At 45.4% G+C, this 17,020-nt stretch overlaps 1 protein-coding gene across 1 annotated transcript; it reads left to right on the top strand.

Moving 5' to 3' along the window:
- Positions 1-237: 237 nt before the first annotated feature.
- Positions 238-16,615, top strand: MEDAG (mesenteric estrogen dependent adipogenesis). The gene is made up of 5 exons (XM_008159460.3): positions 238-626; positions 8,889-8,998; positions 12,200-12,312; positions 12,912-13,197; positions 15,248-16,615. Exons 1-5 carry the CDS (start codon positions 346-348, stop codon positions 15,370-15,372), a joined length of 915 nt encoding a protein of 304 aa, XP_008157682.1. The 5' UTR covers positions 238-345; the 3' UTR covers positions 15,373-16,615.
- Positions 16,616-17,020: the final 405 nt, after the last annotated feature.

The raw sequence follows: 17,020 nt of genomic DNA, 5'->3' as shown, positions 1-17,020 counted from the left end.
GCGGCGGACCCGGCTCCAGGGCCCCGGTCCCCACCCCGCCGCCGGGGTCCTCCCCGCCCCCGGTGAGGAGTTGCGGGCCCGGGGCCGGCGCCCGGGAGGCGGGTGAGTAAGCGTTGGCTGCGGGCCGGCGGCGGGGCGGGAGCGCGCCGAGCTGAGCGGAGCGCCCCGGGGCCGGAGGCCGGGGTCGCGCCCGCGGCTGGCCGGGCGGGGCGGGCGGCGCCGGGTGGATAAAAAGGCCGCGCGGCGCCGGCGCCTTCTCCTCTCCGCTCCGGGCTGCAGCGCTCCTGACGGGCGGGCGGGCGGGCGGCACCGGAGCGGGCGGACTGGGACCTCCGGGGCGGCGGGATGGCGGCGGCGGCGACGTGTGCGCCCCCGGCCAGGCCCAGCCTGACATCCATCTCGTCGGGGGAGCTGCGCAGCTTGTGGACGTGCGACTGCGAGCTGGCGCTGCTGCCCGTGGCCCAGCTGCTGCGCCTGCTGCCCGGCGCCCTCCAGCTGCGCGGGGACCAGCTCGCGGTGCCCGGGTCCGGGGAGCCGGCTGCCACCAGCGGGGGCTTCAACGTCTTCGCCGACGGTCTCGTGCGCATGGACGGGCAGCTCTGCCGCCTCGGCCGCTACATCAAGAGGTGGGTGCGCCTCCCCCCGCTCCGCCCCCCGCCTCGGGGTCCCCGGGAGTCCCGCTGTCCTCCGCTTCTTGGTGCCGTCGCCGGGGCCTCCAGCTCTCCCGCCCGGGCTATTCTGCCCGCGCCCAGACTTTTGCAGCTGCGCTGGAAGCCGCCCGGGGGAGCACCCAGCTGGCCAGTGATTTTCCCTTTCTGGCTCCTTAACGGGGTCAGATGAGCTCAAACTGGGCACACCCTTCGGGGATGTTTCAGAGGAGAGACTCACATCCTGACGTTAGATTGGTGGGAGCGGGGAGAGAACGCTCAATTTTGTGCACTACGAGCTTTATCCGGTGAGAAAGCCCAGTGGAGAGTCGCATAAAAGTTAAAAGTGTCCCATCTTTTAGTGTTTCAAGTGAATTAATAAATAAACAAACCACAGCCGAGAAGAGAACAAAGTCCCATAAAGTCTAACCCAGGATGCTCTGTGGGCAAACGTAAGTGCTGTGTGCAAGTGTGCATGTGTCATATTTTTCTGAGAATTGACTGCCTGTAATCATGCAAGAGCAGTCTAGAGCTTGGTTCATAGATGAGTAAGCCCGCCAGCTATGACAAAGCCTTTGCTACCGAGAAAGACAGCAGCACTGTGCCACCCCGTGGGTGAGATGCAGCCAAGAAGAGGCAAGCAAGAAGAGACATTTAAAATGCCTTCTTCAAGCTGCTGGGAAAACCTTGCTTTTCCACACAGAGAGGAGGGCTTCGAATGCCTGAAAAACCACTCCTCAGCAAGAATTTCTCCCTTTCTTAGTGAAGAGAAAATTCCAACCCATAAGCAGGGGCCTGGGAGGAACTGAATTAGAAATCAGATTTGCAGAGATTTAAAAAGAAGTTAAGCATTGCATTTGAGAACGATATGAAAAATAAAAATGCCCAGAATTAGTTGAAGATATAGGTTAGGCTTCTGACAGAGGCAGCTCTCCCAGTCTTAGCAAACGGTGCTGCAAATTTTTAAATGATTTTGTAGTCTGGTTATTAAACGCTTGCTTCAAACATCTCCTACATAAAAGAATATAAAACAGCAGTGGGACCCTGGCAGTTTAGAGTCCAGAATAAATAATGACCAGGCAACACAGACCAGGGTGCAAACCAGTCAGAAATACAAGATTTTTGTCATCTAAGCAATTGTGTGAGGGTTTTGGACGGTGGGAAAGAGCAAGGAGGACCTGAAAATAATTCAGATACTGGAAGGAACCATCTGCTTCCTCTCAGGAACATCCTATGGCAGGGAAAGTAGGCTTTTGTAACTGGGTGTGGTGTCCTGAAGGATGACTGGGAAGGAAACTAGTGTGAATGGAGAGAGCCTTCCAGAAAGAGAGGGAAGACTGAGTTGTAGGCCGCAGTGGGAGGTTTGCCCTCATGGATCACGAGGTGGATGCGTAGTCAGAATTCAGACTTCCAAAGTTGCTGCTCCTCAGCTTGGCCAAATTTACCCAGTTGTCATACAACTTCCTCTCTCAAAATATTGCTCCAAAGCAGTGATTTATTCCCTCCCTCCCTCCTTCCCCTCCTTTCTTTCTCACTTCTTGCTTCAGTAAGTTTTGGCCAGTTTTACTGAAGTCACATTTGCACGATTTGCTTTTTACCAGTCAGTTCTGGCAGACTGCTAAAGGTCACACATCGCCTGGGTACCAGCCAGTGTGTGTACTTGAGTGTTCCTAGCCGCTGTGCCCAGGTCAGTATTATTTCCAGGGGGGCGGTGAACATCACTCTTGGCTAACAGGAGTAGCACTCTATGTGGGACTTCGCCAAGGTTGGGCAGTTGGAGAGGATGGCCAGTTTCTCTTTGCCTGGTCTGTCATCTTCAGAGTTGGCTGTACCCCCACACACACTTCCCACTTTCCATGACTTGTTGATGGTGCTCTTTCACCGGTGACTTTTTCATCTTTGCAGTCACCATATTCCTGCCATAGGTATGATGACCCCCACCCAAGAGCAGCCGAGAAGGTGTGTGGGGGGGGGGGGAAGGAGGAGACACGAGAAAGCAAAGCAATCATTCTTAATCACTTTGGACTGTAGACTTGGGGGAATCAATCACATGTAGACCTTCTCCCCAGAAACATAGAGACACATCCAATGTTGCTGACCATTTGGGTAGCTTATGAGATAGTTGAATTCAGGTTAGGAATCCTTGCTCTGCTAATTATTTTTTTCCATTGCACAAATGTTGTTGGTTTGGGATAAGCCCACAGTGTAAGCAGGATTTTTTTTCCGGGGCCTCAGAAGTGTGTACTGTGGCTTTCACTAGGTCCTTTCCTGAGGAAACCGAAAGGTTCAGAGCTCCTGACCCTGACATTCCTATGGTTCACTCGCTCAACTTACTGTGGTTTGTTTTCTGATACTTTAACACTTTTCGACATACATACCTGCTACATAAGCCCAAGGCAACCTAGGGTGATGGGAAGGTTTCTTGATGGCTCTCAGGGCTTTAAAGCTTCTGAGGACCTGCTTTAAAAATATTTGTCCTACTTTGTGGGATTTATGGCAAGATCTTTACTATTATTTTTTTCCGTCAAGCTCTGGATTTCTGTTGTACTACAAACAAAACCTGCTCAAGATACAAGGTATAAATCATCATTAACTATCATACACACACCTTTTTTCCTGTAATGCAGCCTCCGAGTAAAGTGTAATGGCAAACGCTGGGCAAAGAGGAGCTATAATCCCTGCTTTTCAGTGTTTCCCTAGAATGAGAGAGGCTGCTTGGGTAATAAAATAAGCCCGACAATAATAACAGGGGTCACTAATGTTTGCTTGAGCACCAGGAATGGGGCACAATGTTTCACAGCTGTTATTTCACAGAAGTTTATGAAGTTGGCACTGTTGTGTCCCCTTTGTGCAGTTGAGAAATTAGGATTGGGAGGGTCAAGTTCTGCACCTAAATAGGATCCTGGGAAGCATGCAGTCAAGGCTCCTATGCAGCCTTGTCTAACTATGAGCCCGTGTGTTCGGCACACCGCCCCGACCCGAAATCTTCCTGCATTTCTGTAGATAGCAGCTTTCTCGTAAGTTTCCTGAATCTACAAAAAAATAACTGAAATTACATCAGCCAGTACTCATCTTGTATAATCAACCTAAAAGCAAAAGTAAGTCCAGTGGTTGTAAAGAAGCAGTAAAAGCAGAGGTGACCTGCTCCTGCCTGTGTTCAACCGGCTGTTAGATGGTGACAGTCACACTCACCTGGAGGGCAGCCACCAGAGGCAGAGGGTGAGGGGTTGGAAGAGGAGACTCACGGAGTTCAAGTGAGGACCCTACGGCAGAGCTGGAACATAGTCAGGTTTGTACTGGGGAAGCCTCACCCCCACCCCACCGTGGCAGTGCTTGGGCTCCCTCTGCCTGCCCAGGCCCACCTCTCAGAAGTGACCTTGACGGAGGCCAGGACGTGTGGAAGCAGTGACAGCTCCACACACAGAGGGCAGCATGGTTACTCTTGTTGCGGCTGAACTCAGCGGGCGCCCATCCTGCCCTCTTGGCTGGTCTTCAGCTTTGGTTCCCATGTCTGAGTCTTGGCTTTGGTATTTGCCCAGTTCAGCAGCCCCTTCACAGGGCACCGAGTGATCCTGACGAAGTAATTTTCATTGTGGGCTGAGCTGTGGTTTCTATGAGTACAGTCTCAAGTGCGTGTGATGGGCAGGAGAGCCAGCACCAGATGGCCTTGGTCGGCATCCGGGTTCTGTACTCACTGCCTCAGTGACTTGGGAAAGCTACTTCATCTCCATGACTCAGTTTCCTCAGCTGTAAAATAAGAATGATAATTCCTCACTCTTACAGGGTTGCTGTTCAGAGTGAAAATTCATAAAGTACTTAAAATAACTATCAGCACATATTGATTACTTGACAAACATTAGCTTTTATATTATTATTAAGCAGCCCCCAACGCCAAGTGCTTCACACACATTATTTAATCTTTTAGCCACTTCAAGGATTTCCTTTTTTAAAAAATATATTTTTATTGATTTTAGAGAGGGAGAGGGATAGAGAGATAGAAACATCAATGATGAGAGAGAATCATTGATCGGCTGCCTCCTGCATACTCCCCCACTGGGGATCGAGCCTGCAACCCAGGCATGTGCCCTTGGCCGAAATCGAACCTGGGACCCTCAGTCCTCAGGCCGACGCTCTATCCACTGAACCAAACAAGCTAGGGCACGAATTTCCTTTTGTCAGCTAGATTTTACAGGTGAGGATATGGATCTTGTCAAAGTTAAAAGTCACAGAGACAGAAATCAATTCCAAATCAGATGATTGAAAAGCCTCAAGCCTTTGCTGCCTTCTCTCCTGCCTTCCTTCCTCAGGAGCCTTGTTCTGGGCTTTCAGACACACTCTGGTTTACTTCTTGCTTTCAGCTCACCTGATGCTTGCCACATGCTTACCTAGAGGCATGGAGGAAGCCACCCCATTGTCCCCAAGGCCTGGCTAAGCCATGACTCCTCCTGGGATCCCCATCTTCCTCCTGCTTTGCTCACCCATCCACGGAATGCTGGGCCCAACAGAAGGATAACTTTTCTAGTGTGTGTCTCAGCTCAGTAAATGGTTCTGACCCCAGGACTCTCCCACTTTGCTCTTATTTAAGTAATTGGGACATAACCCTGTGGAGAGAGTGGACACTGAATGTTGAGAAATGAGCATTCCTTCAGTATTTGTGTGTTTGAACGATTAGTCTGTAAACCTCTGAGTGGGAGGGACCATGTCTTAGACCAGTGTTTCCCAGACTTTAAGTAAGCATGCTGGTCTCCTGGAGACTGTGTGGATGTACGTTCTGATTGAATAAACCTGGAGAGGGGCCTGGGAATCTGCAGTTTCACATGCTCCCACATGATGCCAGTGCTGCTGGTTCAAGGGCCACACTTTAAGCAGCAAGGTCTTAGACAGTTATTGTTTCATATTGAAATGGTGCATCATCTTATCTGTCTCCTCAGTGGACTATATGCTCCTTGAAAGCAGGACCATTTCTCATGTGTCCCCAGTGCCCAGCACATCATTGGTGCAAATGTTTATTGCATATATGAATGAATGAATGAATGAATGAATGAATGAATCGTTCTGTGCACTATCACAGTGTTTCGCTGCACGGTGTATCAATAGTTGATGAATGAATGAATGACCATGTGTATCCTCGATTTGTGGCAAAGACAACATAGTGATAAATCTAAAATTTTTTGCTTAATTTTACTACAGTAGGGACAGAAGAAGACTGGGAGGAAGTGAAAGAGAATTTTGGTTAGGTTCTGTAGAAAGCTATCATGTTAACACTAGAACCACAGGAAGGCCATCCTGCATACTCCGTAGGGCAGAAGGTTCCTGTAAGCTTTTGCTAGTGTAACATTAAAGGATTATGAACTCTTAAGCAATTTCTGGGCTTTCTACACAAGAACTGTTCTGACATGTGTTTCTCTTTTTCTCTGCCCCTCTCTCCATATATATATACATATGCATATACATATACATACACATACACATATATATATAGATATATATATATATATATATATATATATATATATATCTTACCTAATAATAGACAAACATGTAAATTGACCATACCTCCGCTATGCCCACAGCCAATCAGGAATGAGTATGCAAATTAACCCAACAAAGATGGCAGGTTACTTTGCATATGCAGGCACGAGCATCCGGGAGGGGTGGGTTGCCTGCTATGAGGGGGACGGGGAGTGGTGGAGGGAGCTACAGGAGCAGTGCTCCAGCTGTGAGCGAGGACTTGCAGGCTCCCGTGTGGCCGGGAGCAAAGCCAGGGGAAGGAAGGCCTATTCTTGCATGAATATCGTGCAACGGGCCTCTAGTATATATATATCAGAGAGGAAGGGAGAGAGATAGAAACATCAGTGATGAGAGAGAATCATTGATAGCTGCCTCCTGCACGCCCCCTACTGGGAATCAAGCCCGCAACCCAGGCATGTGCCCTTGACCAGAATCAAACCTGGGACTCTTTAGTCCACAGGCCAGTGCTCTATCTACTGAGCCAAACCAGTTAGGGCTCCATATATTTTTTTTTTATTGATTTTTTTACAGAGAGGAAGGGAGAGGGATAGAGAGTTAGAAACATTGATGAGAGAGAAACATCGATCAGCTGCCTCCTGCACCCACCCCCCCCCCACTGGGGATATGCCCGCAATCAAGGTACGTGCCCTTGACCGGAATCGAACCTGGGACCTTTCAGTCCGCAGGCCGACGCTCTATCCACTGAGCCAAACCGGTTAGGGCAGGGCTCCATATTTTTTTAATGAACACACACACACTCAAATGGAAGCTAAAGGTTTGAATTTTCATTCATCTTTGAGCAGTAAATCGTCAGAGCCAAGGGAACTTTGGAGCAGCTTTTCAGATCATGCTACAGATGATGTGAAACCTGAAGGGACTTCAGAAAAAGGGAGGGGTCTTAGAAGGTGGGCAATCTTTCAGCCAGGCCTGATTCACTAGAAGCAAAAATAGTGTTTTTTTCTGATCCCACCTTTCAAATATTGCCTTCATTAAGCTGTTCTCTTTAGCCTTCCAAACAGAAAAGCTGAGGACAGAAATTGGAGCAATGAAGGAGAAACTCTTGCTCATTTTCCCCCCAGATGCTCAGATTGTCCTCCTTTTCTGGAAACTCAAAGGAATCCAGCCCTAGTTGGGTGTCAGAAGCTTACAGAACTTCACTCACCCTGTGGCCAGCAGAGTTGGCCAGGATTACAGATACTAATCATTTTGTTGAGCATCTACTATGGACCCAAGTATAGTACATATCTCAACACTACTTGCACTGCATTGAATTGACAAACAGAAGGTAATACTGTTGTATCCCTTTACAGATGAAAGCACAGGGTCAGGCCAGTTAAGTAACTCACTTAAGGTCACAGTGGGTTGTGGCTGTGGGACTGAGTTCATGCAGTCAGTCAGTTAGGGCATGAATTGGATCTTTTCATTTCAAATCACATTGTTCTGCCTTTCAATCTTTGGATTGGAGGCAGGTGTAAAAAATTTCAGCCTAGAAAAAAGCATTTTGGGGCCAGGGTAAAAGCAACAATGAATACTGCATTATCATACCCATTCCATCCCCTTATTACTCCCCAGGTCCCCCACCCCTTCTCCATTCCCACCCTCGTCTTCCCTACTCCTGCCCTCCTCACAAACACCCCTGCACCCCTTTCCTCCCTTATAGAGGCTCCCTCAGGGGTCAGGTTTAAATGCTCTCAAAATCAGGTCTGACAAGCCCAGAAAAAAAGATAGTGATATATTTCTAAGAAACCAAGCTGTGAAACAGACAGCGGAAGCTGTGTTTTTTCTGACTCAGGGGTAGATATTCTCCCACATGCTCTTGACCCATGCCTAGGCTAGGGTCCTCTAAGTGCGTTGTGGGATATGGGTGAAGGGAGCTCCCTGCCTGGAGCTCTCCAGGGCTGTGATTTTCAGGTCAGACACTGAAGGACAAGCTGGAAATAAACTCTCGAGTTGTCTCTGCCTTTGACTAGTGTCGAAAGCAGACATGCTACTGCCGTGTTGCAAAAGCAGCTCACACTGTTGCCAGGCTGGCTGTCCACCGGTGCACGTGTCCCTGCAGCTGGGCCATCAGTGGAACCAGCTCCATGATGAAGAGGGACTGTGGCAGTGCATCCTCCAGCCTGCTCGACTGGATGCCATTCAGATGGCCTAGGTCCACATGGCACCTGAGCTTGGGTTTGATTAGAAAATTAGCCATCTTCTTGAAGGAAGTTAATTTACACTTGGATCTGCCTTTTTCTAGGGTAGAGACCTAGAAAGACAGCTTGGAAAATATGTAGAGTGGGAGAGAAAGCTGACATACTGGATGATAGAGAAGGAAGGGAAAATTGTAGACCCACTAGTCATACGAGATGTCTGCCTTGGGGAAGACCGCTAATTCCACTCATTGAGTGTAATTTGTTTTCAATCCAGACAGACATAGAGCTCTGAGAGCTTCAAATGAACTCTTATAGCCCTGAATGTAGATGTTTCTGGTCATGATCTGAGAGCCAAGCGTTGGTGTCAGGCCACCCTGACAAACTGGGTTGCAAGTTTATCTCAGCTGACCGACCAGGTGAGAGAGGGAGCTTTATCTATGTGTTATAAAACATGGTTGCCTCTGCAATGACACATTTTAGGGGACTTCTCTCAAAGGGACTAGGGATGTGGCAGGCACCTGTCCAGACATCCCTTTCCCAACTTAGATGGGCAGGTATATTACATTTGCAGTTATCTCTGCTTTTTTCATAGGTATGTGGAACTGACCAACTACTGTGATTATAAGGACTACAGGGAGACTATACTGAGCAAACCGATGCTGTTCTTTATTAATGTACAGACCAGAAAAGACATCTCAAAAGGTTGGTATCTAACTTTGGTTTGGTTCTGCCTTGGGGCTGTGGACTGTGGCATGCTGATGTCAGAAATTGGGTAGGGAGAAAGCAGGGTGTTGTCGGCTTGTGACAAGGTTGGAGCCAGAAGCCCGGTGTTTCAGGCCATCTGAAGCACAGCACGAGCCTGCAGATCAAACCTCTGCATAAGCCTGGGGCAGTAGCCATCTGTCTGAGTTTTCTTTCATACTTTCTGTCAAGGCAGGAAGTGTTTTTACATTCTGAGGCTGCAGGGGTTGCAAAAATGACTGAAATGATGAAGATGAGGGTATGTAATACTGTCTGCCACATATGAGACACTTAGGTGTTCCAGGCCTGCTCTAGCGTCAGTTGGCACAACAGCCCCACAGGGCTTTTCATTTGAACGGGAACATTTTTGGACATGAAAGGAGGTACTATTAATAATTCTGCTGGGACTAACTCCGGCAAATTAGGATGCATGGTCATCCTACTTGAGGTACTTGTACTACCCCCATTTTATAGATGACAAAACTAAGATAAAGAAAATACATACCTGTAGATGCTTTTATGTCTCATGCTATGATATTTGAATTTCAGTTTTAGAAATGTCTCTTTATGGTTTCTTCCAAGAAATCATACTGGCTGTTAACAGCCATATTAACACAAATTCCAAAATGAAAAATATCTCAATTTCCCTTTCTTCCTCCTGCCAGTGAGGGGAAATCATGGGGGAAATCATGGACATAATGATAGAAATAGAATTTTTGAAATTTATTGCAAAACAACATTCTTAATGTCATTCCAAGGTAACAAGAAAGGATCTACAAGTTCCAAAGAAACTTCTTTAAACATTCAGTCTCATCCAGATTCCTGGAGCTATTCTCTGCTCATTTCAATCCAGAGTCATTCAGGTTTTCTGCTCACTTCCTGATTCAAAGGCAGGATGTTCTGGCAGGAAGGGCCAGAACACAGTAACTAGCAACACTTGTAGAGCATCTGAGCCCTGATGTTATTTGGCTTGATGATGGCCATGAATCCAGAAAGTTCTCTAGGGATATAAATCACAGATGTATTAAGTACACCTCCTGGTCTATCTCTCAGAAGGAATCGTAAGAATAAGAGATCTATCTATTCTAACATTTTAATGAAAGTGCAGGGTGTGGGACAGGGAGGTACTTGTGGGTGGCCTACAAAAGGTACACAGTTGTATAACTATTGTGGAAGGAGGTATAGAAACCCAGTGCTGGTTCACATAAGGAAAGCCATGATATGAAGAGAGAGTCTATGCTACAAAAGCTTAAGGAAGACGGTGAAGTTTAAATTGTGAAAATCGTGATTAAGATAACAGGATGTCCAGCCCGGCTGCTATATCGTAAACTGTACTTTTGCTCAAATTAGAAAAAGCCCCCATTAGCTCAAGACAATTTACTAATTCTTCCCATAATTTTTCATAATAAATACACAAATAAGTTTGTGATTGTGAATAGTCTCCTTCAGATTGTGCAGTGCACAACCTATGCAATCAATGTAGGAGTGTGCTGGAAGCAGTGAAGTATGCCGGCCCTGAGGACGCACCAAGGTCCTGGTTTGCTTTGTGTGTAACAGTTAATTTAAGGTATAAAATAGCTTGCTTGTTTTACTTGTTTTGTTATGTCTGATCTCAAAGAGCATATATCTAAAATGCCCAAAAATAATTTAGGAGAAAGACAGGGGTAGAAAAATTAAGATGAATAAGGTCAGTGCAAAGATTAGTTCAAAATGTGTTCCTCAAGGATGTAACATGTGCTATTGGTGAGCCACAGTTTTAGTGCTGAAAGCCAAGGAAAAATGTTGAGTTCTCAGAATTACCTAATGGCTGGCCCATGGCGTTTAAACAGAGGCCGGCAATCTCTGTTATGTGTCTCCCTAGAAAAAGCACTTCAGTAATTCTGGGGGCTGAAAAGTTAAGGCGTTGTTGGTTAATAGTATTTCAAATTTCTTAATGAGTAGACAATCTTCCTTTAGCTTAGATTATATAGAATGGGATAGAATTGGATTTAAGAGATTACAAAAACAAAAAATAATAACAATAACAACAAAAGCAAGACAAAAACAATAACAAAACCTCAACTGCGGGGGGGTTTTCTCCAGCATCTGGAAGGGTTCAGGAATCTGGAGAAGGCACTGCATGTAAATTAATAAAGACACTAGAAATATAATATAAATTTGTAATCCATGGGGGAGCCAGAGGAAGCTTAGCTGTAGTAGGTAAATTCCCTCTATCTCCGGACCTAGGGCTCTTTTTATTCCCACATTTTGCCCTATAGCAAGGTAGATATACATATCAAAGGTAAGGTTTAGTATACAGTAGGTATTGTCAGTTTTGGGGGAACTGCCTTTGGTTGTTCAGATGTTTGGCCAGCAGGAGGCAATAACATGTAGATTGAAATGCCCTCAGCTGTCTGGTAACAGGCAATAATATATGCAGATCTTCAGGTTTGGGGAAATTCTTTTGGCTATTCCAGTAGGCAATAATATGTATTCAGCCCTTGCTGAAGGCTCAAGGTCCACCAACATTTTGATGAACTTCTTGCATTTATGACCTGCTGGAATTAGCCTCTAGCACTCAACTGTACTAGGACACAGACATGGTGTAATTTAAGCAATGGGAGGGACTTCTTCCCACTGGGGATTGTTAGGGCACAGAAGAGAGTCCATCTCAAATTGCCTTGATTCATAACACCCTAGACCAGCCCTTTGGCAGAATGAAAGTCCCTGGGGAAGAAGGGTTTAGGGGGAGGGGGAGATATGGGGCAGCCTTCTTCCCTGGACTTGGCTGATGTTTTGTTTTGCAAATGACAGCGTGTTGGCACAGTCAGGTCGCTGTTTAAATATCCAGCAAGGCAGTGACAGGAACACTAGCCATCCCATGTTTCTCACTGCAGCTTGCTGTGCTGCATGCTTCCGTGGAGGCTCAGTTCTCATTTCTGATAATGATGATTTCCCAGACAGAAGTGACAAAGTGCAGCACGGTGGGGGGTGTCTGCTTCCTTCTCGTCTGCAAAATTCTCTGAATGTTTCTAGAAATTTGGTGAGGTTTTGCAGTGAGCGGGGCTAGAAATGAATAAAATCTGCAAGTAAGTTGGGAATCACTGCTTTGTCCAACACTAAGAAGTATGTTATGTCACACATGCACACTTCTTGTTTTGAATTCTGCTTCCAAATTTCTAGAAAGAACATATGCCTTCCTTGTGAACACAAGGCACCCTAAGATAAGAAGACAGATAGAGCAAGGGATGGACATGGTCATTTCCTCAGTGATTGGAGAAAGCTACCGGCTCCAGGTGAGTGTTAGCCTGTCTGAATCCAGGACGGCCGCCACATAGAGAGGGATTCGAGCACTTCATATAGGGCTGAGTCCCTAGAGCTCAGCTATGACTTAGCTGAGTCCAGACATAGATGTTTTCTATTGCTTCATAATCACTACCAATCAAATGAGCAGAGTTTGTAGCAACTTATTGGAAATGGGGTAATAATGAATGTCAGTTTGACCAAGCACTTCAAGGTCTGTAGATGTAATATGATTCAAATACATATGTTTGTTTTGAAAAAGTTAAGGCAATGGTTGAATCAGGAGGTCAATGTTTGATTCCCAGTCAGGGCACATGCCCAGGTTGCTGGCTTGATCCCCAGTAGGGGGCATGCAGGAGGCAGCCAATCAATGGTTCTCTCTTATCAGTGATGTTTCTATCTCCCTCTCCCTTCCTCTCTGAAATAATTTTTTAAAAGTTAAGGCAACTGTTTAAAAGTATCTGCCAGAATGAAAGAAAAATAAGAGGTGTGACATTTTGGACATTTGGGCAGTTGTTAGTAACATAGAATTCTAGGATATAAAATTATCATTATATGCATGAAATTTATCAAATGTTTCTCTCTCTTTCAGTTTGATTTTCAAGAAGCAGTAAAGAATTATTTCCCTCCAGGAAATGAGGTGGTTAATGGAGAAAATTTGAGCTTTGCCTATGAATTCAAAGCTGATGCATTATTTGATTTCTTCTATTGGTTTGGGCTCAGCAATTCCACTGTAAAGGTGAATGGAAAAGTTCTGAATTTGTCAAGTACAAGACCAGAAAAGAAGGAGACAATTAAATTATTTCTGGAAAAAATGAGTGAACCATTAATTCGAAGGAGCAGTTTCTCTGACCGAAAATTCAGTGTAACTTCTAGAGGTATGTTTAAAATTCTCATAGTTAAATAAAAGGGTAGAATAGTATAATGGGAGTGGAGAGTCAATACCTGGAAAAGATAAGGCATCTAGATAAAGGGAAAATATAATATATCACATTATTCAGAAAGTAAGAAGTGAGACATGTTTACTACCAAAAAGAAATATAGTATTAGGCTCCTTAAAGTTTTCTGACATAGTAGTTATATTGTGCAGCACACCCAGAAAATAATTTTAAAATATATTATTAATTTAAATACATATTAATGCTCATTGAATATTGTTAACATTTATTTAAATATTATGAAAGAATGATGCTTTCCTGGTGTGCATATTCTAGCAACAGATATGAACAAAGGTGTCAGCTGGAGGAGGAGTCTACATGGTCAGTAGCTATCAATTTTACTTCAATTAAAATAATTGGCCCTGGCTCATTTGACTGGAGCATTGTCCATCCATATAACAAAAGGTTTCGGGTTCAATTCCAGTCAAGGCACATACCGAGGTTATAGGTTCCACATACATGAGGCAACTGGTTGATGTTTCTCTCTCATATCGATGTTTCTCTCTCTTCCCCTCCTCCCTCTCTAAAATCAATAAACATATCCTTGGGTGAGGATTAAAAAAATTTGAAGGGTTCTCCAGAGTTTGTGAGATCCCAGTGAACAAATGACGTATTATATGTGGTACGTTCTGGATTTTGATATCTGGTGCCTCTTCCCTAGGAGTTGAGGAGACTCGTCAGACTGGTGTGGCTGAGCAGATGACACCGGTCACACCTCTCAGTCTGTTCTCTTTGTCCTGTGCTAGTTGGGCTGTAAAGCAACTTCCTTGAATCAGGACTTTTGCTGCTAATTCCAACAAACAACCAAAAACAAAACAAAACAAAAAAACTAACTCCACCAGTCTCTATGAACCTATAGTTTTCAAAAAGTTTGAATGTGAAATACAGGTCTTCATTAATTGTATTTAATACAGTTGCTTTCTTCCAATGTTTTAGCAAAAATGCTTACTCTAGCTATTTCTTATCTTGGAAGTAGCCCATCTGTCTCTGTTTCTCTGTCTCTCCTTCTGCTTCCTCCTCCCCTCATTCCCTGTTTTCCCTCCCGCCCCCAGTATCTGTCTCTCCCTCCTCCTTCTCTCCTCCTCTCTCTCCTTCCCTAACCCCCTCTCCCTCTCTCTTCTCCTTCTGCCCATCTCTCTCCCACTCCCCTCTTTTCCTCCTTCCTCCCCCTTTTTCTCCCTCCCTCCACGTTGCTTTAGCTTTTTCTGTCTCGGTGTTTCTTGCAAAGATGCCTCTGTACTCTGCTCCTTTGCAGGTGCGTGTGCATGTGTGTGTGTGCGTGTGTGTGTGTATGTGTGTGGTGTGTGTGTGTGTGTGTGTGTGTGTGTGTGTGTGTGTGTGTGTTGGGGAGTGTTACCCTGATCTTTTTTGGGGAAAGGTGAGCTTGCCTGGTTGTGGCAGTCCCAGATGCCTGGTTCTTCTTGTGACACCCCTCCAGCCTTACCCACTACCATAGCAGCCCGGGTAGGGTTTTCCTGTTTCACTGTTGCTCACCCTCTGTCATGTAGGTTGTGCAGGGTGTCCACTGCCATCCTGGGCACAACAGGGGTATGTGACGTTGGGTGGTGCTTCCTTAAAATTCACTCTGAGCCATCCTTGGAGCCACTTCCACTCCAGAGCCAGGGGGAAGGGTTCTTCAGGGCCGACCAGCAAGGTCATGATCATGGCAGAGGGCAGAGCCAAGATGCACCAGTGGCCCAACCTTTGTCCTAGGCTGTCCCAACTTTGGGCCTTTTGACATCAAGTGAGAAAAGGCTCATGCAACTCACTGCAAAGCTACTCGGGCCCATGGTAAAGCAAATGACAACCCAGGTCCTACTGCTAAACAAAATGTAACCCATTTCTATTGCGCTTTTGAGATTTCTGAGGAAGCCAGGATCCTCTCTTCAGTGTTGAAATGGTTCCTTGTGTGTTGTGAGAGTCCTGAAGGCACTGTGTGTTTGCTTCTGTTTTCCAGCGATGGCAATAATGTCTGCTTTACTTCTTTCAGGTTCAGTAGATGACGTTTTTAACTGCAGTCTGTCACCCAGATCATCTTTGACGGAGCCTCTTTTGGCAGAATTACCGTTTCCAAGTGTTCTGGAATCTGAAGAGACACCTAACCAATTTCTCTGATTGGACTGAACATGGTCTAGTTCCTCCTACACTCCAGGCCAACTGAAGGTTGAGGGGAGGAGGGAAGATGTGGGAGGCAGGCCTTCCACCCTCTGGTCCACCCCTCTGCTCCTCCAAGCAAGTGCTCCTCTCACATTTCCCTGGGTGCTGCCTTGCCCTGGCAGGCTCCATATAGCTGACTTCAGGATGGGAGGGCACTGCCCTCATGGCTGGGTATCCCCTCCTGAACACTTGTCCAAAGAGGCAGAGGGACCGGCGGGGTCCTGCCACCCTGAGTGCTTTGTGTAGGACCTTGGCGCCCAGAGGGTTTCTTTGGCAGTCTCTGTAGGACCAGTCTGACTTGGGCATTGACCATGATGCTTCATAAATCACGGTTTGGCCCTCTGCTTGGGACACCCTTGTCTGAACCCGAACCTAGCCAGCACAGCATTGGTTGTTCTATTCTTTTGCAAACTTGGCTGGGCACCTTTCACTGGAAGGCAAGTGTGTTTCTCATCCTGCCTTTAGGAGAACCATTCTAGGTAAAGTTTGCTGGCGATTAGCCAGGTTGGCAGGATGGCAGCCCTGCCACCTGCTGCCTAAAATTTGAACTCCCTTGGCCTCCCTCTTAACAAAGCAACCCGTGTAGAAAGAGGCCAGGTGATGTGCAACAAAACAATGACAGGGGAAGGATCATGATTCCATGAGTGTCCTCTTTCTACACAAATGATATGAAAGCACATTATGTCAGTTGGGTATTTTTTTTTTTTTACTTTTTTATTGAATTTATGAGGGTGACATTGGTTAATAAAATGATATAGGTTTCAGGTGTACAATTCTAATATACATCATCTGTATATTGTATTGTGTGTTTACCACTCTCCAAGTCAAGTTTCCTTCCATCACCATTTATCCCCCTTACACCAGTAGGGTATTTTAAATAAGCCTTTAGCAATCCTAACACTAAAAGCAAAATAAAAGAAAGCTACAACATTACCACAATACATTGTTACATCAATCCATTTCTCACCTATAGCTACAATGGAATTCTTCAAAAAAGAAAAAAAATCCTATCTATATATAAAAGCTAATTGAGTAAATCACTCCATATGCTTATAATGAGAAAGGCTTATGAATCCCAAGTATACTTTTTCTATCCTTGAAAAAAAAGTCCTTGTATTTCAATAGCATTACCAATTGTCTTTTTTTATATTTGAAATGTTATGTACTATCTTTGTGCAATTAAAACTTTCTTATAATTCAACATATAATTGATTAAATTTGTGACCGTGTGTGTGTGTGTGTGTGTGTGAGAGAGAGAGAGAGAGAGAGAGAGTCTTGAGAGAGAGAGAGAGAGGGAGAGAGAGAGAGAGAGAGGTCTTTTCATTTGCTTTGTATATTTTCCTGGTATCTTATTAAATGACAAGGAGAATTGTGGTTTTCACAGCCACACTCCAGAGCCTTTTGAAGAGCTGGGCTATGCAGTATTTTGAGAAAAGAAACAAAATTTGATATGATCTTAGTAATAGAAGAGGATAAACAGTTGTTATTCAACTCAGTGCCAAATGAGTATTAACAATAAAATGAGTTTTATGCTAGGACAAACAAACCTTGGGTAAATATCAAATATTAAATGCTTTCCAAAGAAAATAAAAACTCCTCACAAAAA

The sequence above is a fragment of the Eptesicus fuscus genome, chromosome 7 (assembly GCF_027574615.1).
Source record: "Eptesicus fuscus isolate TK198812 chromosome 7, DD_ASM_mEF_20220401, whole genome shotgun sequence".
Lineage (NCBI taxonomy): Eukaryota > Metazoa > Chordata > Mammalia > Chiroptera > Vespertilionidae > Eptesicus > Eptesicus fuscus.
The sequence above is the reverse complement of the archived record's forward strand: the minus strand, read 5'-3'. Positions and strand labels throughout refer to the sequence as shown.